Source organism: Octopus sinensis, linkage group LG23, assembly GCF_006345805.1.
Source record: "Octopus sinensis linkage group LG23, ASM634580v1, whole genome shotgun sequence".
NCBI lineage: Eukaryota > Metazoa > Mollusca > Cephalopoda > Octopoda > Octopodidae > Octopus > Octopus sinensis.
In genome coordinates this window covers 30,813,843-30,836,045 of record NC_043019.1, presented here as the reverse complement: position 1 = coordinate 30,836,045, position 22,203 = coordinate 30,813,843, and the positions used below count along the sequence as shown (strand labels likewise).

Sequence of the window (22,203 nt, the reverse complement as noted above, 5' to 3'; positions counted from 1 at the left end):
CCTATCTCAGCACCAATATGTAACCAGAACAAAAAGATTAGTTTTCCACCTAGACAGAAGTTTCATAAACTACAAAATATAAATATCCACACTACCACACTTGAAACGTACCTGTTATAACTCTTTATCTCGATTTGAATGTATGTAAAGGTATTTAGAATGCCCAAACTTATTTCTGCAAATGTGCTAAGTACTGATGCTGGGGACCCTGTTTAAGCGGCCCTTCAGAAATTGAGCCTCCTTACGATTCTCCCTGGAAGTTCATGGTATGATATTCATTGTTATTGCTCTGGTTTGGACACCAATGCCATGTATTTAGTTTAAAATGCAATAAAAATAGGTGGGGGGGGGCCTGTGTGGCCACAATTAGGTGGCCCTTAAAAAAAAGAGACCCTGTTTGGACATTCCCTGAGATTATGGGAGTTGCTGGTTTGACTTTCATTGTCCTTACACCAATGGTCGAGGAGGAGTTAAGGAACATAAAAAAGTAACAGAGAAACATCACTCAATATATATATATATATAAAATGAGATAGGGGTTGAAAATTCAACCCACCATGGGATAACATATATCCAATATACTGCTAGAGAGGTACCCAACAAGACTAATACATAAATGTTAAAAACTGCGGTGCAATTAATTCATCTACTGTATTATGTGGGCAAAGGTAAAAATATTACCGTGAATTAATAATACAAAATTAGAAATGGAGAAACATACTTAAGTATGTTTCTCCATTTTCTAATTTTGTATTATATATATATATATATATAATATATATATATATATATATATATAGCATATATATATAAAACTTACTTGGAAGAGGATGTATGACATTCGATCATATAATAATATAAATAATATATATATATATATATATATATATATATATATATATATATATATATATATGCATATATACATACATATGTGTACATACTTACATCAATATGTATATATATGCATATGTGGGCGCAGGACGTCATGAAATATGTACAACAAAAGTGTACAAAGTACAAGTACATGGAACATGAACTATTCTTTCAAACAATGAAGAACACAAATGGAAAACAAAACAAATATAAAGAACGGCCCATTATCAGGTGTTGGCTGTTTTTCTAGTCTCGTATTTCGAGCATTTAACAACAATATATGCTTTCGATAAAACAGTTGCTCCTGCAAAGCAAATTAAATAAAATTTGGAATTTTAGGTAACACAAATAGGACAGTGAAAACAAACGGGAAGGGCTGCTAAGCCTAAACAAGGTTGTGGTGGTGAATGCGTAAATCAAGCTTGGACAGGCGACAAACAAGAACACGTCTTCCTTGTTCCAGCTACAATGGAGAGAAAGAAAGAAAGATGGCCGATGGTCCCCTGGGAGCCATGTGAGTGAGGGAGATAGAGAATTGAGAAGTGGAGGTAAAAGAATAAGAGAGAGAAATGAAAGAATAAAAAGATTGTATAGAGTGCGCATCAGAATTATTAAGATAAAACTTACTTGGAGGAAGATGCGTGGTGTACAGTTATATAATATAAATGATATATACATATTATTTATATTATTATTATATATATATATAAATGTATGTATAGAGAGAGAGAGAGAGAGACAGAGGAAGAGCCAGGTGCTGCTGCACAATTTTGTCTATCAATTCTACGTGCAAATTATTGATTAAGCTTACAGCGGAAGCTAGTTGTCAGAGGTGCTACAGAATAGGTTATAAATTCTCTTTCCATATCTGTCGATATTATAACAATTATTTTATATGGGATTCTACCAAGAAACACCTGGTTATGAAGAAAACTCCTCACAGAATTTATTTCGATTTGAATATATTAGAATATCATTTCACTTCTTGGTTTTCAGTCTTTCACTTGAATTCTTTAAATTATTTTCTTCTTAAAGAATATGTTATGTTTTTTTTCTTTTCCCCTTTTTCTCTGGTTTCTCTAATTTCCTGTCTGTTGAAAATTTCGAACACTTTACACCAAAAATGTAATTCCAAGCAAACAACTTTTACTTCAAATGTAGCACTTTTTTCCTGTTGTTTTTTTTCTTTTCTTTTTTTTTTGCAAATTTCAAATTTCCTATTTCTTCTGTGTTGCAGACTCTTCTTTGCACAGCTATAGGAGTTGGTGTTGGAATACATGTTACTGGGAAAACACACAAGAATGTAGAAGCCTTAAACCAAACAAGGCCAACAACAACAACGACAAAAATACCAACTACTACAACACCATTAAAAGCGTAAGCAATTTAATTTAATTTAAACAAGATCTTTCTATTTACACTGAAAGTGTGTAATAACAATCTTCAAATCTCACTTTTGATATATTGGTTTCAATTTTTGGCACAAGGCCAGCAATTACGGGGGGGGGGGTAAGTTGATAACATCAACCCCAGTGTTCAACTGGTACTTATATACTTGACCTTGATAGGGTGAAGGTGAAAGTTGACCATGGTGGAATTTTGAACTCAGACCACTAGGCCACATGCCTTCACAATACATATACTCATATACTCTCACACACTTCATTAAATATTTCAGAGCTATTAATTGTTTGCCAAATGACTGGAAATGGAACAATTGCATCATGGAAGAGTCATTTTAATCATTTTAAGATCAACAACAAGAGTAAAAAGGAAAGAAAAACAGAAATATTATTATTATTTCTTAGTCTCTCCAAAGCGGTACTGGATATTAATAGTTATTGCCAAGCTAATATGGCAATCCAGAAATATAGGACGAATGCTGCCACTGATTAGCTCCAAGAGGCCATCGCCTCAAGCTAGCTATGTGACACACGAACCTGTGTCCATTATAACCTTCGAACAGGGGAGGTCAGCCACTTCCCCTTGCTGGTCAGTTATCTGCAGACTAGATTCAGGGTATTTGCCCCTTGTCAATGCAGAGCATCCAAACCCAGCAGGCGTCGCTACTAACCATCTGTTCGAAGGATTATTTACCGAAATTCAGTGGAATATATCCACTGGTTTTCAAAAATAGAAATATTAATATTTCTAAGTCTCTCTAAAGGAGACTACAGCAGCAGTACTGGATATTAATAGTTATTGCCAAGCTAATATGGCAGTCCAGAAATATAGGACAAATGTTGCCACTGATTAGCACTAAGAGGCCATCGCCTCTAGCTAGCTGTGTGACACATGAACCTGTGTCCATTATAACCTTCGACTCTATTGCATTCGCTTTTCATTTATCTCTTTATTACCCACCCTTGGCCATTCCAATTCCTCTCACCAACACTTGGTGTCTCTAAACACCTCCCACTACATTCTTATGGAACATTCCCCTCTATTCCCTCAAATGTTCATGTTGCACACCCACCACTGTTTATAGTGGGTAGGTCCTCACTCTCTCTCTATTTCTCTCTCACTCTATCTCTATATCTTTCACTCTTTCATCTTCCTCTCCTTTGTCCTACTGGGATAGCCAAGTATCTCCCCTCTGGTAAGACAACTGTCTCTGTCCCTCTATCATACTTCTACCTCTCACCAGGTACACAACTACTTTTTTCAATTCCACTCCCTCTCTCAGCTGAAAGGTCTCTGTCTTGCAAGCTACTTGGCAACCTGCTGCTGCTGGTGTCCTGTAAAAAGCACCTGTACTAGTACCACATAAAAACCATCTATGCTGGTGCCACATAAAAACGACCTATACTGGTGCCACATAAAACCACCTGTGCTGGTGCCACATAAAAACCACCTATGCTGGTGCCACACACAAAAACAACCATGTTGATGCCACATAGAAAGCACCCAGTTCATTCTGTAAAGAGGTTGGCATTAAGAAGGCATCCAGCTGTAGAAGCCATGCCGAAACAGACAATTTGAACATGGTGCAGCTCCCTGGATTACCAATTTTGGTAAACTGTCCAATCAATGCCAGCATGGAAAACGGACATTAAATGATGATGATGATGATGATGGTGATGATGATATATTGAAAAGCTTTACTCCATTCACTAACTTGGTCACTGGCACGATTCCCTTGAGCATCATAGCCATGTATTGAGAGGGATTCTTTGGGGTTCGAATAATTCACCTCTGGAAACATAAGTGTTTCATTCAACATCCTTATTCAGGGATCTTTTGAGCGGGATGGGTTACTCGACCAGAAGAAAATTCTAACTGAGCCCCACTTGCAAGGTCATGTGCTGTTTATCTTGATATGAGATCACCATGTTGTGCACACATGGTTGTGATGCATGTGCCTAGTGTACCCTTATCAGACAGGTAGTCATGATGAGTATACTGGGCTTCATATATTTTACCCCAGTGTCACTTTGATGGCATGCACTGCTCTCTCACTCAATAATAATCTCGAGAAGTACATGGTACAAATAGGGGCTACAATAAGGGTGGAGCACTTGCAGAAAACAGCACTGCTTGGAACCGCTCAAATACACTGGTTGGTGCTCAAAAAATAAAGGCTGTTACCTTAGTTCACTGGTAGTGAAGAGTAGACACTATAGTAGCCGAGTGGCTCAAGGTCCAAGAGTTTTGTGCGTAGGCACGTATCAAACTAGTTACAGGTCAAAAACCTGTGAGTTTATACAGTTGTTAATAAATACATTTCCCTCTGGATAGTTATCTTTTACTTGTTTCAGTCATTAGACTGTGGCCATGCTGGGGCACCACCTTGAATAACTTTTAATCGAATGAATCAACCCAAGTACTTATTTATTGTTTTAAACATGGTACACGTGAAAAACCATTCGAGTAAGGTCGTTGCCAGTGCCGCTGGACTGGCTCCTGTGCAGGTGGCACATAAAAAACACCATTTGAGCTTGGCCATTGCCAGTACCGCCTGACTGGCCCTCATGACAGTGGCATGTAAAAGCACCCACTACACTCTTGGAGTGGTTGGCGTTAGGAAGGGCATCCAGCTGTAGAAACTCTGCCAAATCAAGATTGGAGCCTGGTGCAGCCATCTGGTTCGCCAGTCCTCAGTCAAATCATCCAACCCATGCTAGCATGGAAAGCGGATGTTAAACAATGATGATGATGATGATGATGATGATGGTATTTATTTTGTTGGTCTCTTTTGCCAAACCACTAAGTTCCATAACAGGCTTCAAAGCTTTGGTAAACCTGGAGCTATTGTAGAAGACACTTACCCAAGATGCTGTGCAGTGGGACTGAACCTGAGACCACATGGTTTTGACAAGCAAGCTTCTTAACCACACTACCAAATCTACACCTCAATAAGTTTTAATTATGCTCCATTGTAAACTTTGTGTCCTGTCACTCTGGGGTTTTATAACATAATTACTAATGATGTACTTGTGGAGACTAATTCTGCCAGTGATATTTCAGATCTTTGAGAATTAACTTAGTCAATAGTTAAATAAATTATTATTCATGTAATCAGATTAGAGATATAAGAGAAATGTTAGTACAAGACAAAATGCCTTGCAAGTGAGAGTGTACAGAATGTCATTACATTTGCTTACCATTAAGAATCTAAAGTCTGTTACAGGTTTGTAGCCTTCTGCAGTGTAAATAAAAACAAGGGAGCTGCTAACCTGGCTACAAATGCTTTTATCTCTACAAATTTCCTTGCTCTTTACTACAAGTTCCTCCACTCTCTACAAATGCATCTACTCTCTACAAATACTTCAGCTTTCTTCAAATGCTTCCACTCACTACAAATGCCTCCATTCTCTACAAATGCCTCCACTCTCTACAAATGCTTCAGCTTTCTTCAAATGCTTCCACTCACTACAAATGCCTCCACTCTCTACAAATGCATCTACTCTCTACAAATACTTCAGCTTTCTTCAAATGCTTCCACTCACTACAAATGCCTCTATTCTCTACAAATGCCTCCACTCTCTACAAATGCTTCAGCTTTCTTCAAATGCTTCCACTCACTACAAATGCCTCCACTCTCTACAAATGCTTCGGCTTTCTTCAAATGCTTCCACTCACTACAAATGCCTCCATTCACTACAAGTGCCTCCACTCTCTACAAATGCCTCCATTCTCTACAAGTGCCTCCACTCTCTACAAATTCCTCCGTTCTTTACAAGTTCCTCCAATGCCTCTGCTCTCTACAAACATCTCTACCACATCTACAACTAGGTCAACAACACCTTCATCCATTTTCAATTGATTTAACACATTACCACGTAATATTCGGGATGATTTTAGTGGAGTCCACTAAAGTATAATTTTGTGTATATTTGGCTGCTATTTCTTACTGGATTGCATAGATATTAATTTGTTGGTTTCCTGCCAATTGAAACTGCACTTGCAGTGAATTTGAAAAATTATAATATATAATGATGAGACATGATATTCTGTCTCTAAATTATATGTTAATGTTTTGGCGTAGCCAATGATGAGAACTTCGCCTAGCAAATTATTTTATTTGCTAAAATAGAGTTTGAAACCTAGGTATGGCTATAAAGATACAAGGTAAAACTTTTTTTATTTTTCATTCCCTTCGAAATTGCTCTTAAATGTGGTTTTGGTCGTTTTGACTTCTACTTCGAGAATGTAAGGCTGCCTGTTAAGGGTCACCTCTCTTGTGTTTAAATGTATGCTAATTTTATATACATAGGCGTAGGAGTGGCTGTGTGGTAAGTAGCTTACTTACAAATCACATGGTTCAGGGTTCAGTCCCACTGCATGGCACCTTGGGCAAGTGTCTTCTACTATAGCCTCGGGCCGACCAAAGCCTCGTGAGTGGATTTGGTAGACGGAAACTGAAAGAAGCCCATCGTATATATGTATGTGTTTATGTGTTGTGTTTGTCTCCCCCCCCCATTGCTTGACAACCGATGCTGGTGTGTTTACATCCTCGTAACTTAGCGGTTCGGCAAAAGAGACTGATAGAATAAGTACTAGGCTTACAAAAAATAAGTCCTGAGGTCGATTTCCTCAACTAAAGGCGGTGCCACAGTCAAATGACTGAAACAAGTAAATGTGTAAATGAGTAAATACATACATATATATATATATATATATATTTATATATATATATGTATATATAACAAAATTAGGAGTGGCTGTGTGGTAAGTAGCTTGTTTACCAACCACATGGTTCCGGGTTCAGTCCCACTGCGTGGCACCTTGGGCAAGTGTCTTCTACTATAGCCTCGGGCCGACCAAAGCCTTGTGAGTGGATTTGGTAGACGGTAACTGAAAGAAGCCCGTTGTATATATGTATATATATATATATATGCATGTGTGTGTTTGTGGGTCTGTATTTGTCCCCCTAGCATTGCTTGACAACCGATGCTGGTGTGTTTATGTCCCCGTTACTTAGCGGTTCGGCAAAAGAGACAGATAAAATAAGTACTGGGCTTACAAAAGAATAAGTCCCGGGGTCGAGTTGCTCGATTAAAGGCGGTGCTCCAGCATGGCCGCAGTCAAATGACTGAAACAAGTAAAAGAGTAAAAGCGTAAAAGAGTATACAAACAAGAATAGTTTAAAGATAAAAAAAAAACATTTATTGAGTTCCATTCATTTGTTCGTGAATATATCCTATTCAGTAATAGCATTAAGACTACAAGAATGTCTCCAGAAAACAAGCACGTTTTACAAGACTTACATACACTCTGCAGACAATATCACTAAGAATAAATATGTTCCAATGAAATTAATCACACACATACACACACACACAGACACAGAAAACCAAAGAATTTTGTATAATGGAAGAACTTTTCTTATTGGGTTTCATAATTCCAAATAAATCATAACTTTTATTCAATGACGCAGAGAAAATTTGTTTTGACATTCTCTCTTGATTTGGTGGTGGTGCTGGTGGTGGTGCTGGTGCTGGTGCCGGTGGTGCTGGTGCTGGTGGTGGTGGGTGGTAGGGGTGACAGGAACGAGCTAGGAGTATTTTATATGAGATATCAATTCTCAAAAAATTTATAAGTGTCTGTTCTTTGTTATTTAGCCACAGGCCAGGACAGACTGAGCCGTTCTGGCTTTCCTGTGTATTTTCACTCGTTTCAGACGTTAGTCTGTGACCATGCTGGGGCAACTCCTTCAAGGGTTTAGGCAAACAGATTGAGCCCAGTATTAATTTTTCTAAAACTGGTATTTATTTTATCGGTCTTTTTTGCTGAACTGTTAAGTTACTGGGATGCAAACAGACAAACGCCTGTTGTCAAGTGGTGATTAGGGACAAACACAAAGATACATAAAGATACATACACACACACATACACACACACACACACAAACATGTATATACTTTTTCCTCTCCATGATTTTGTTCTCATTCCATTTTTTTCCTCTCAATCCTTTCTGTCAAAGAGCATAGGCTTGAAACGTCAAAGACTTTGCCATTCTTCCTGAGCGTTAAAATAATACACTTGCTTGCTGTACCCTCACCTCTCTCCATCTTTTATTTTCTGTAAATTTGAACTATATATATATATATATATATATATATATATTACGCCAGCTCAATTTAATTTGTCCTTAGGCGAAAGACACCTGTTGTTAATGTCCTGTTATTTGCGTTTTTTTCCCATCCTTGTGTGCGTATACATTCTCTGATTTCTTCCAAGGAATCTAGCACTCTTACCTTAGTTTTTCCTTGGGGCTGGCCAGATTAGAGCAATCTCGAGTATAACCAGCTGAAATTGCAAAGATAATCTGGAACTCGACTGAGGAAAGAAAACTCTGAATGACTCAACCTTGTTTTTTTCTTGTCCCGCTTTTGTATCATCTAACTGTCTAGATGTTTTGCATTCTTGTCCCATTTTTTGTATTCCTTTATATATATATATATACACACACACACATACACATGACAAACTTCTTTCAGTTTCTATCTATCAAATCCACTCACAAGACTTAGTTAGATTTGAAGAAATAGTAGAAGGCACTTGCTCAAAGAGCCATACGATGGGACTGAACCCAAGACCACATAGTTGAGAAGCAAGCCTCTTAACCATTCAGTTATGCTAGTTCATGACCTATCTGTCTTCTCTTCATTTGCTTAAGTTACAGGGACATAAACACACCAGCATCGGTTGTCAAGTGATGTTGGGGAGACAAACACAGATACACAAACATATACACACACACACATACATATATATATACATACATATATCTAAATAGAGGAATTTATTGAGGTCTCTTTCATTCTTTTGCTGTCTTACCATTTTTATCAATATATATATATAAATATATATACATATATACGACAGGCTTCTTTCAGTTTCCATCTACCAAATCCACTCACAAGGCTTTGGTTGGCCCGAGGCTATAGTAGAAGACATTTGTCCAAGGTGCCACATAGTGGAACTGGAACCAGAACCATGTGGTTGGTAAACAAGCTATGTACCACACAGCCACTCCTATGCCTATATGTAAATATTAAAAGTTATTTGTTCTCTGTAGATGAGGTTAGAAGTTCAAAACAGTCTAATTGTATTAACAAGAACTCATCTCAGACAATTAGATACTTAATATGCTATGAAACGCAATTTTCATAATTGATACAGACCTACAGTCGAAACTTATGAAAAACCAAACAAGTCCTGTACAGAACATCAGTGGCCACTTTTTCCATCATCAAACAAGCTTTACATTGTATTGACTTATTTTGATATGACCATCCAACTCGCATGAAAACTGGTAGAACCATTACACAACACCATCATCATCATCGTTTAATGTCCATGTTCCATGCTGGCATGGGTTGGACAGCTTAACAGGATTCATTGGGCCCAAGGACTGCGTCGACCTGCAGTGTCTGCTTTTACAGGGTTTTTACAGCTGGATGTCCTTCTTGGTGCCAACCACTTTACAGCTTATACTGGGTGTTTTCTTCTCACAACTGGCATTAGTGAGGAAGTCATGCAAATCACAAATCTACAAAACCTGAGGAGTGGGATGGAGGTACATTTTTATGGTAGATGGAAGTTAAGGTATTCTTCTTACAAAAGATCATTGTACTCTACCTAAAATTGAAATAATGATGTCAACATCAAAAGTATTTATTAACTTAAAAGAGAATATAAAATAATGTTTGTTTTTTTTTGGAACAATGGATCTTGAAACACATAGAGCTATAAATAACAGCATGTAAAAATTGGGTTGGAAAACATTTTTGGACAGAAAATGTCAAAGGTTGTTGTGTCTGTAGGAGATGCAGGGTCTTGTTATATGGATAGCTTTTGATTTTTTCTCTCCACGAGAACTTTTCAACCTAGTATTTACATGTTGTTAATTATAGCTTTATATGCTTCAAGATCCACTGTAACAAAATCTTTTAGTTCTTTATCTTCCAGTTATCAATTTACATCATTTTATTTTTTAGTTCTGACAGACATCCGTTGTTGCTAATAGCCATAGGACATTTCAGAGCAAATTACCTTGATAGAAATGTCACAAAAACACTGAAAATGTTGGCCCAGGAAGGTGTACATGCAACATATATGCAGAGCGTCTACCCAACGCTGAGCTCACCAAATCTGTACTCAATCGTAACAGTAAGTTTTTATTTTATTTTATTCTTTATTTTTTTATTTGTTTCAGTCACTGGATTGGGGCCATGCTGGAGCACCACCTTGAAGGGTCTTACTTGATCATATAGATTCCAGTATCATATTTATCTTCTGGCATACAATTTGATGTAGAATTATAGTGTAGACAAATGTAAACATGAAGGCATGTGGCTTAGTGGTTAGGGTTTGTGATTCATGATTGTGAGTTCAATTCCTAGCATCGCATTGCGTCCTTGAGCAAGACACTTTATTTCATTTTGCTCCAGTCCACTCAGCTGGCAAAAATGAGTAGTGCCAGTATTTCAAAAGAATCATCCTTGTCACATTTTGTGTCATGCTAACTACATTAAGGGTATAGTAATGTATATATATATAGCAAGTCTGTCTGATCTGGCCTCACATGAGGGTAAAAGATAGATAGGTAGATAGATAGATAGATAGATAGATAGATAGATAGATACATACATACATACATACATACATACATACATACATACATACAGACAGACAGACATATTTCTTTAGTTTCCATTTACTAACAGTCACTCACAAGGTATTGATTGATCCATGGCTATAACAGAATAAATGCTAGCCAACAGCATTCACACAGCAGAACTGAACCCCTAGCTATGAGATCCATTGGCATCATCAGCATTATCATTTAATGTCCGCTTTTCATACTGGCATGGGTTGGATGGTTTAAAAGGAAACAGCTAGCAAGGAGCTGTCCAAACTCCAGCTTTCTGTTGTGGCATGGTTTCTATGGCTTGATGCCCTTCCTAATGCCAACCACTTTATGGAGTGTACTGGGTGCTTTTTACATGTGCCAAGACAAAATTTTAGACTTCTTATCTACGCAGCTATGTTTGTGCCCACACACACACACATTAGTATCAAACAGCGAGAATGAGTGCTCAACGATGCATTGGTGGATAAATAATATTCTTTATTTGTGAGGTAACAAGACTATCATTGGTCTCATGCTGTGAGAGATATCTCTCAACAATTATTGAAGTCTGCCACATAGGACATTGGTTTTATTCAAGATGGAGACAAGCACCAACATCCCATGTGATGGACTTGAATAATTGCTAAGTGTTATCTCTCTCAACATAAAACCAATGGTAGCCTGGTTATCTCACAAATGAAGAATATTATTTATCCACCAATGCAGTGTTGAGCATTCAGTCTCACTGCTTGATACTGTGTGCATGTAAAATCCCACGAGTCTGGTTATCCCATGAATAAGGTATATATGTGCATGTCTGTGTGTGTGTGTGTGTGTAAAAACACAAGCACATGTGTATACTCTTATACTTTCTTTTACTCTTTTACTTGTTTCAGTCATTTGACTGTGGCCATGCTGGAGCACTGCCTTTAGTCGAGCAAATCCACCCCAGGACTTATTCTTTGTAAGCCTAGTACTTATTCTATTGGTCTCTTTTGCCAAACCACTAAGTTGCGGGGATGTCAACACACCAACATCGGTTGTCAAGTGATGTTGGGGGGACAAACATAGACACACAAACATATATACTCACACATATATGCAACAGGCTTCTTTCAGTTTCCATCTACCAAATCCACTGACAAGGCTTTGGTCAGCCCGAGGCTATAGTAGAAGACACTTGCCCATGGTGCCATGCAGTGGGACTGAACCCAGAACCATGTGGTTTGTGAGCAAGCTATTTACCACTCAGCCAGTGTGAACGTGAGCTCAGGGCACAGAGACTTCCCGATATATTAGTGTGGAGAGGAGCCACTACATCAGAAGTACCCGCGGCACAGGCTACGGCTTCATGTGACCCCAGTGACTGAGACCGCAGGTGTTCCCAACTTTCATGCACAAAGACACCTGACCCGCTGAGTGCATCCATCCACCACTGGCGAATCATTATCAACCAAGCTGCCCGTTGCACCCATGTGTTATTGTATTGTTTGCAATTGTGTTCGTTTCTAGGTGTCATTGCATCGACAATGCTTGATCAACAGTGTTGTTTGTTTATGTCCTGCTCTCATTAAAAGTTATGCAGCTTGCAAGTCCAATGCATAGGAATCAGTGGAATAAACTATTTTTGAAAAGCAAGGTGGCGAGCTGGCAGAAACATTAGCACGCCAGGCGAAATGCGTAGCCGTATTTCGTCTGCCGTTACGTTGTGAGTTCAAATTCCGCCGAGGTCAACTTTGCCTTTCATCCTTTCGGGATCGATAAATTAAGTACCAGTTATGCATTGGGGTCGATATACTCAGCTTAATCCGTTTGTTTGTCCTTGTTTGTCCCCTCTGTGTTTAGCCGCTTGTGGGTAGTAAAGAAATAGGTATTTGAAAAGCAAGTAAGGAATGGCATCAAGGGGACATCCATCTGTGGAATATAGACTAGGAAACTCCATCTAATTAATCCAAAATTAAAAAAAAACAATACAGCTGTAGAAATGAAATGCATGCACACACACACACACACACATTGTGTTGTTGTCTGTCTGGTGGACCAGAATCAAAAACTCACCAACATTACAGTGTTTTATTGTTGAACAACAAGATCTGATCTCGAGATAATTTCACGGCATGCTTTTAAAATGCTTCAATTAAGTAGAGTGTCAGTCAGAAAGTACGACGGCAGCCAACAGCAGCAGCTTTCAGTTGTGAGTTAGTGTTGACATGAGAAATTAATTTGGCTTCTTCGTAACATATAAATGCAATCTTTGTCACGACAAACTTTATTGTATGAGTCAAGATTTCATCTGAATTCATTAACCATTCATTATCTTTGCATAAATTGATTTAAAAGTTTTCCAGAACAACGACTACAGCGAGTTTCTTCCATTTTAAGCATACTTATGTCAGAAGAAATGAGAACTAAAACGAGTGGTCAGCTAAAATCACCATACTCAGACGTGAGACAAGTCTGTTCGGTTAGTTATTCTCAAATTGACTGACAAACAGATGTCTCCCCACTACCATGTGGCCTAGTGGTTTGGGTATTGCCTTCACGAGCATTAGATTGTGGGATCGAACCTGGACCTGGGTGTGTGTTGTGTTCTTGAGCAAAACACTTCATTTCAAGTTGCTCCAGTACTGTGTAGGCTCTGACATGTCAAAGAACAGACTCGACATTTCATTTGCATGTTGTCAAAGGGGACTATTAGAGGTTGAGGTAGGATTTGCACACCTGCTTCATAAAACCCTCACCAGCAGCAGCTACCCAAACACACCCATGTGGTAAAGGGTTGTTGCCTGAGTGATGCAAAGGCATCATCCACCAGGAGAAATAGGGGATCACCAACAAATGGTGGATGCAGCACATACCCTAATAATACTACTGTTACTAGAACACCATCCAAAACATTCATGAAATTCTTTGATTTATTCCCCCCCCTCAAACATTATCCTTTTTGCATTATTTACATTATTTACATTATTTACATTATTTACATTATTTACATTTGACGGATATTTGTCCTCATTTTGTTTGTTGTTAACAACGTTTCGGCTGATATACCTTCCAGCCTTCATCCGGTGTCTTGGAGAAATTTTGAACCTGGGTTCTCATTCCTAAGATATTTTTCGATGTTGTTGTTGTTGTTGTTGTTGTTGTTAACTACCCTTGTGGGTAGTAAAGGAATAGGTATTTCGTCTGCTGTTAAGTTCTGAGTTCAAATTCCACCGAGGTCGACTTTGCCTTTCATCCCTTCGGGGTCAATAAATTAAGTACCAGTTACGCACTGGTGTCAATGTAATCGACTTAATCCCTTTGTCTGTCCTTGTTTGTCCCTTCTATGTTTAGCCCCTTGTTGTTAATAAAGAAATAAGAAAGGCTGAAAGACTGAAAGACTGCTACAGTGAGTGTGTGAATCTGCGAGAGGGGAATATGTTAAATAAACTCATAATTAATTGATTCTTCTGTATTTTCTTTTACCTGAAACCAGGAACTTTTCAGCACCCTCTCGTATATATATATTCATGTGTGTGTGTGTGTGTGTGTGTGTGTTGTGTGTGTGTGTGTGTGTGTGTGTATTGTATATATAATATATATATAAAATATACATACATAATATATATAATATATATATATATGTATATATATATATGTATATATATGTATGTATATATATACATATATATATATGTATGTATATATATGTATGTATATATATGTATGTATATATATGTATATATATATTATATATATATTATATATATATATATACATACATATATATATATTGTATATATATGTATGTATATATATACATATATATATTATATATATGTATGTATATATATGTATGTATATATATGTATGTATTATATGTATGTATATATATATATATATATATAATATACATATATATATGTATGTATATATGTAAATATATATATATATATAATATACAGAGAGAGAGAGAGAAAGAGAGGTGGGAGAGAGAGAGAAAGAGAGAAAGAGAGGGATGGAGAGAGAGAGAGAGAGAGATAAAAGTGTGCTGCAAGGCACAACACATAACCAGATAAACTGAGATAAGTAACCAGTTCCATACTCAATACTTCAATATTCCAAATGTGTATATAGAAGACTTAGAAGTACCATTTACTATTTGTCTGTTCCTTATTATTACAGTATACATGTGTGTGTGTATGTGGTGTGTGTGTTGTGTGTGTGTGTGTGTGTGTGTGTGTCCAATGTCAGAATTAAATATGGATGAAAATGACGATGCTGATATGGATATATGTAATGAAAGATATACGCATCATTGAGTAGACCAATAAATTGATGCATTGAGCAAAAATTCCAATGCGGTATATATATTCTGCAGAAGTTGCAAAAACCACTTTTGTGTCATTCATTCTCACCATTGGAAAATCCAAACGAGTCAATGATTGTCTCCGACAGTAGAAATCTATAACAAAACAGTTCAACGTTTTCACAAAGCATAATGCCACAAATGAAATAATAAGCAAATAAAACTTCGTTCCTAATTCAAAGCCAAAAACGTGTCTTGTCAACATTTTTGCAAGCTCTGTTCTTTTAACTAGGTCGACATTATTTTGCCTTTTTTGCCGCAGGATGATGATGATGATGGTGGTGGTGGTGGTGGTGGTGATGATGATGGTGATGATGATGATGGTGGTGGTGGTGGTGGTGGTGGTGTTGATGATGATGGTGATGATGATGATGATGCTGGTGGTGGTGGTGGTGGTGGTGATGATGATGATGATGATGGTGGTGGTGGTGGAGGTGGTGGTGGTGGTGGTGGTGGTGGTGGTGATGATGTTGATGGGGAGGAGGTGGAGGTGGAAGAGGAGGAGGAAGAGGTTATTGGTGATGGAGATGATCTCACAATCTATGACAAATATATTTGCGTAAATTTTTTTGGGTTTTTTTTTTTTCATTCAACTGAACATCTGTAAATGTTTCTAATAGATTAAACAGAAAAGGAAAAAAATTGAAAAAAAAAAAAAGAAAGAAGCTACAATAAATAAGTCGTTAATTCACATTGTATTAACTTTCAGATCAGATCTTTAAAAAAGAGATGATGGAAACTGTTATTGAAGAACGTAAATTGTTGTTTTTTGTTTTTACTTTTGTTTTTATTTTTGCTTCCTCTTTTGTCAATAACAAACAATAATAACATTCAATAATATCATACACATAATTACATAAATACTAACATATCATTAAAAGTATTATATATATACATACATTTATATATATATATATATATATATACATATATATATATATATATATGCATACATACATACATATATATATACTCTTTTGCTCTTTTACTTGTTTCAGTCATTTGACTGTGGCCATGCTGGGGCACCGCCTTTAGTCGAGTAATTCGACCCCGGGACTTATTCTTTTGTAAGCCAAGTACTTATTCTATCGGTCTCTTTTGCCGAACCGCTAAGTAACGGGGACATAAACACACCAGCATCGGTTGTCATGCAATGCTAGGGGGACAAACACAGACACACAAACACACACACACATATATATATATATACATATATATGACGATCTTCTTTCAGTTTCCGTCTACCAATCCACTCACAAGGCTTTGGTCGGCCCGAGGCTATAGTAGAAGACACTTGCCTAAGGTGCCATGCAGTGGGACTGAACCCGGGACCATGTGGTTGGTATTTATATATATGTATATATATAGGGTGCATGACTCAGTGGTCAGAGCATTGAGCTTATGATCATGAGGTTGTGAGTTCGAATCCTGGACCGGGCTGCGTGTTGTGTTCTTGAGCAAGACACTTTATTTCACGTTGCTCCAGTTCACTCAGCTGTAGAAATGAGTTGCGATGTCACTGGTGCCAAGTTGTATTGGCCTTTGCTTTTTCCTTGAATAACATTAGTGGCATAGCATGGAGTGGGGTGGCTGGTATGCATGGGTGGCTGTTGGTCTTCCATAAACAACCTTGCCTGGACTTGTGCCTGAGAGGGTAACTTTCTAGGTGCAATCCCATGATCAGTCATGACTGAAGGGGCTTTCAGCATATATATATATATATAAATATATATATATATATAATATATATATATATATATATATATATATATATATATATATATATAATATAGATATATATATATATATAATATATATATATTATATAAATATAGATCCAGACAGTTAGATAACATGAAAAAGGGACAACAAAGCATCCAGACAGATGATACAAAAAAGGGACAAGTAAAAACAAGGATGGGTCATTCAGAATTTGCTTTCCTCAGACAAGTTGCGATTTCAGCTGGTTATACTCAAAATTGCTCCAATCTGGCTAGCTCCAAGAAAAAACTAAGCTAAGAGCACTAGATTCCTTGGAAGAAAGCAGTGAATGTATATGAAAACAAGGACAGAAAAAAAACCCCCCAGAAATGGTACACAAATACAAATGCAAAAAACAGGACATTAACAACAGATGTCTTTCAACTAAGGACGAATTAAATTAAGCTGGCATGTGTGGAAGGGAAGCCTTATGGCAGGGACATAAGAGATGACATGCATGGGGAGGAATATAGATGTTGCATGGATGGTAGCCGAACCAAGAAAGAAAGGTCAGGCTTGGCTGAACACCAGTCATGTGGAGAGAGAGGAGAGGGGTAGAGGCAGAGGGATAGAAGAATTAGGGAGGGATGAGAAAAAAGAAAAGGGACAGAATGAAGTGAAAGAGGAGGGAAGGTGAGAGTGAAGTGAAAGCCAGGAAATGTGAGAGAGGGGGACGAAAGAAAGAAGAGTGGAATTGAATGGAGCTGATTGAAAGAATGAAAGAATAAGAGTCATACATACACTTTGGTCTCTTATATATATATATAGAATTAGTGTGCATTTAAGCACAAAAGAGGTGACCCTAACAGGACACCTCACATGCAAGAAGGAACAGTCAAAATCCAAACCATGGTTAAGAGTAACTTTTGTGTTTAAACGCACACTAATTTTATATAAAAAATATATTGTCTATTGACTATTTTATATATATATGCTAGGCCACTGGTAGAAAAATTTCTATAATTTTCCCACCCAGTATATTTTTCTATATATACAAGTATAATGTTATTGGACGCTCAAGAAAGGAAAGAAAGAAGGAGGATTTAATGTTTCGAGCGGAGCTCTTCGTCAGAAACACAGAAAAAGTAAAGGTCCAAGGTAGGGAAGACAGAGAAAGAAAATTGCCAATGATACACACACGGTCACACACACATACACACTCACACACACACACACACACAGATATATATATATATATATATATATATATATAGTTAATCCAAACATGAAAACACAAAGGGAAAACACAAGGTGAGGACGTGGAACAAGTATAGTGTTATTGGACGTTCAAGAAAGGAAAGAAAGAAGGAGGACTTAACATTTCGAGCGGAGCTCTTCGTCAGAAACATAGAAAAAGTAAAGGTCCAAGGAAGGGAAGACAGAGGAAAAAATTGACAACGGTACAAACGCGGTCACATTTTGAATGTGTCCGTATGTGTACCTATATATATATAGGTAAATCAAAAATTAAGAATAACAAATAACAAAATAACAAAAGTCAAAAAGACATACATATGGAATGAATTATGTATGTGTATAAAAATATATATTTTAACCTATTATATTACTCGTTTTGTATCTATTTTATTCCCATATTTAAACACCTTAATTCCTTAAAAGATTATAAACTATTTCAAACTAAACTGGCAATATGACCATTCCGAAATATAACAATATTTCAAATATATTCACCTTAATGTTTCTCTTCCTAATTGTTTATATGAAATATAATTCCTAATTGTTTATTATGAAATAAATTAACACACTGCTTACTTTATGATATCAATAACTTCTCATAAAATATTATTACTTATATTTTTATAATCACAATTACTTTTATTTGATATTTAAATATACTTTAGATATATATGTTTTATTACGATATCTCATTCCTTATTTTTATTTTCATTTTTATAATAAATTCTCTAAATATACTACCTTCACCAACCACCACCTTGGTAAAGTTAATACAATGTTCTTTCTATTAAACAATTATCAGTTAGCGGATTTGCTCCATACACTCAAAACAAAATAATATGAAAATGTAATGGTATATCTTTCTACCTTCGACGTGATTCAACTTTATTATGTTATTAAATATACTATTTAATTTCTAAAGTTTTTGAATTGAAACAGAAGTCAGAGATGATGCCCAAGTTTGTAATTAATAAATAATAATTAATTAACTCTATTTTCTTATTTTCTTAAATATAGACATATATATACACACACACACACACATATATTTATACCCACACACAATATGTGTTTCAGTTATGTGACTGTGGCCACGCTGGAGCACTGCCTTTAGTCGAGCAAATTGACCCCAGAACTTATTCTTTGTAAGCCTAGTACTTATTCTATCGGTCTCTATTGCCGAACTGTTAAGTTACTGGGAAATAAAGACACCAGCATCGGTTGTCAAGCGATGTTGGGGGGACAAACACAGACACACAAACATATACACATGCATACATATATATACATATATACGATGGGCTTCTTTCAGTTTCCGTCTACCAAATCCACTCACAAGGCTTTGGTCGGCCCGAGGCTATAGTAGAAGACACTTGCCCAAGATGCCACGGGACTGAACCTGGAATCATGTGGTTCGTAAGCAAGCTACTTACCACACAGCCACTCCTATATATATACTTATTTATTTAGTCTCAAGCAATGCCATGTGTTTAGGAGTTTGCTTTCAAACTTTATGGCCCTGAGGTCAGTCCAAAAGCATGGCATCTTGGGCAGGTATCTTCTACTATAACACCAGGCCAGCTAAAGCCTTGTGAGTGGATTTGATCGACAGAAACTGAAAGAAGCCTGTCATGTGTGTGTGCATGCTTCAGTGTGTGTGTATGTATTTATAAATACATATATATGTATTTATGTATGTGTATATATATATATATATATATATATATATATATATACACATACATATACATATACATATATATGTATTTATGTATGTATATATATATATATATATATATATATAGACTTCATAATTTGAAACTGACTTGTAAATTGGAAGTCCACCTGAAGATTGTCGATCAAGACAAGTAACAATTGTAGTGGCGGTTTTTTTGACTATTTATTAAAATTTTATGTATTGATTAAGTCTTTCCTTGTTTGTTTTGCAAAATAGTGGTTTTGTCTCTAATAATATTTTATATATATATATATATATATACACACATACATATACATATACATATATATGCATGTGTGTATCTGTGTGTATATATATATATATATATAAGCCGTAGGGCGCCTGTGTCATCCTTGTTTTTAACCGTTACTGTCTTCAAAAAAGTTTTTTTCGTTTCGTGTTCATCTCTGTTGCGTTGCATTCTCTCCTTCTGGGGCTGGCCGATTCAGAGCAGATCTCAGAATTAAACAGCCGAAATTTGTGATGACGAATCGGTTTCTGACTGAAGAATGAAGGATTTGAATGACCCATCTGTCTCTTATGTTCATCCCTTCGTGTATTTCACGTTATTTATATATGTAAAGGTTTATTTTATATATATATATATATACATATACATGTGGAGGCGCAATGGCCCAGTGGTTAGGGCAGCGGACTCGCGGTTATAGGATCGCGGTTTCGATTCCCAGACCGGGCGTTGTGAGTGTTTATTGAGCGAAAACACCTAAAGCTCCACGAAGCTCCGGCAGGGGATGGTGGTGATCCCTGCTGTACTCTTCACCACAACTTTCTCTCACTCTTACTTCCTGTTTCTGTTGTACCTGTATTTCAAAGGGCCGACCTTGTCACTCTCTGTGTCACGCTGAATATCCCCGAGAACTACGTTAAGGGTACACGTGTCTGTGGAGTGCTCAGCCACTTACACGTTAATTTCACGAGCGGGCTGTTCCGTTGATTCGGATCAACCGGAACCCTCGTCGTCGTAACCGACGGAGTGCTTCCACATATACATATATATGTATGTGTGTATCTGTGTGTATATATATATACATACATATACATATATATGTGTGTATCTGTTTGTGTATATATATATAATATATATATATATATATACACACATGTATATATTTACGTATATATGACTGTATGTGTTTATACACACACACACATATATATGTATGGATATATGATTTAACTAAGATTTATATTGATGATGCTTTTAAGCATCATCAATATAAATCTTATATTTTCAGAACGAGGATGGTTAACACAATAAAACAGACATACATACACACATACCCCACCCCACCCCACACATACACATAGATATGTTGTTTGTTTGTTTGTTTACAAGAAGTGTATATGTATATATTTATACCTTTATATATTTGCATGTGTGTGTGTGCGCATATGCATGTGTTATTGTTATACAAGCAATGACACTCCTTTCCAATATTCTGCAAAAACATTCCTGGTCATAAAGAAATATTACTTTGCTTCGAAACAAGGATTGGTAACAGGAAGGGCATCCAACTGTAGAGTAACTGCTTCAATAAAAGCCCTGTAACTCATGCAAGCATGAAGAAAGGGGCATTAAGGCAATTATCATGATGATGATGTTGTAGATCATGATCATTTCTTAACACCTGTTTCTCTACTAGCATGGATTGAATGGTTTGACAGATCTCTGAAAAAAAAATTGTGAAATGCTCCAATGTCTGCTAACTTAATAATAAAGAAACAAATACTGCTATTGATTTATTTTTCTCCTTTTTTTATTATTTTATTTGTGTCTCTCATAATCAAATGAAGGAAAGAGGAACTAAACATATTATATAGATCTCAGTTCATATGTTAGTACAGCTGCAACATTTTGAATGTTATTTCCTATGAATTGTTGTAATCTCATAAATGTTATTATAGCTTGTCACCTTTTTGTGTCTGATGATAAAATAAAAAATATATATTTCCTTAGTTTCTATACTTGATAAATTCTCCTCCCTCCCTCCTGCAATTTATCTTCGTTTCCTTCATTCTTCTTCATGCTGTTCTTTTTCTTTTCCTTTTACTTTCTCCTGTCTCTCCTGGTATCCTGTAAAAAGCACTGGTCCTGGTGCCATGTAAAAAACACTGGTGCTAGGTCTTAAAAAGCACTGGTGCTGGTGCCATATTTAAAGCATTGGTCCTGGATCCACA

The 22,203-nt window shown here is 36.7% G+C and overlaps 1 protein-coding gene across 1 annotated transcript in view; it reads left to right on the top strand.

Moving 5' to 3' along the window:
- Nucleotides 1-22,203, top strand: part of LOC115223464 — a 332,103-nt gene that overhangs the window by 96,882 nt on the left and 213,018 nt on the right. The window contains exons 4-5 of the mRNA XM_029794052.2: nt 2,114-2,253; nt 10,323-10,494. Of these exons, the coding sequence (XP_029649912.1) occupies nt 2,114-2,253; nt 10,323-10,494 (312 nt within the window). The remainder of the gene's footprint in view (nt 1-2,113; nt 2,254-10,322; nt 10,495-22,203) is intronic.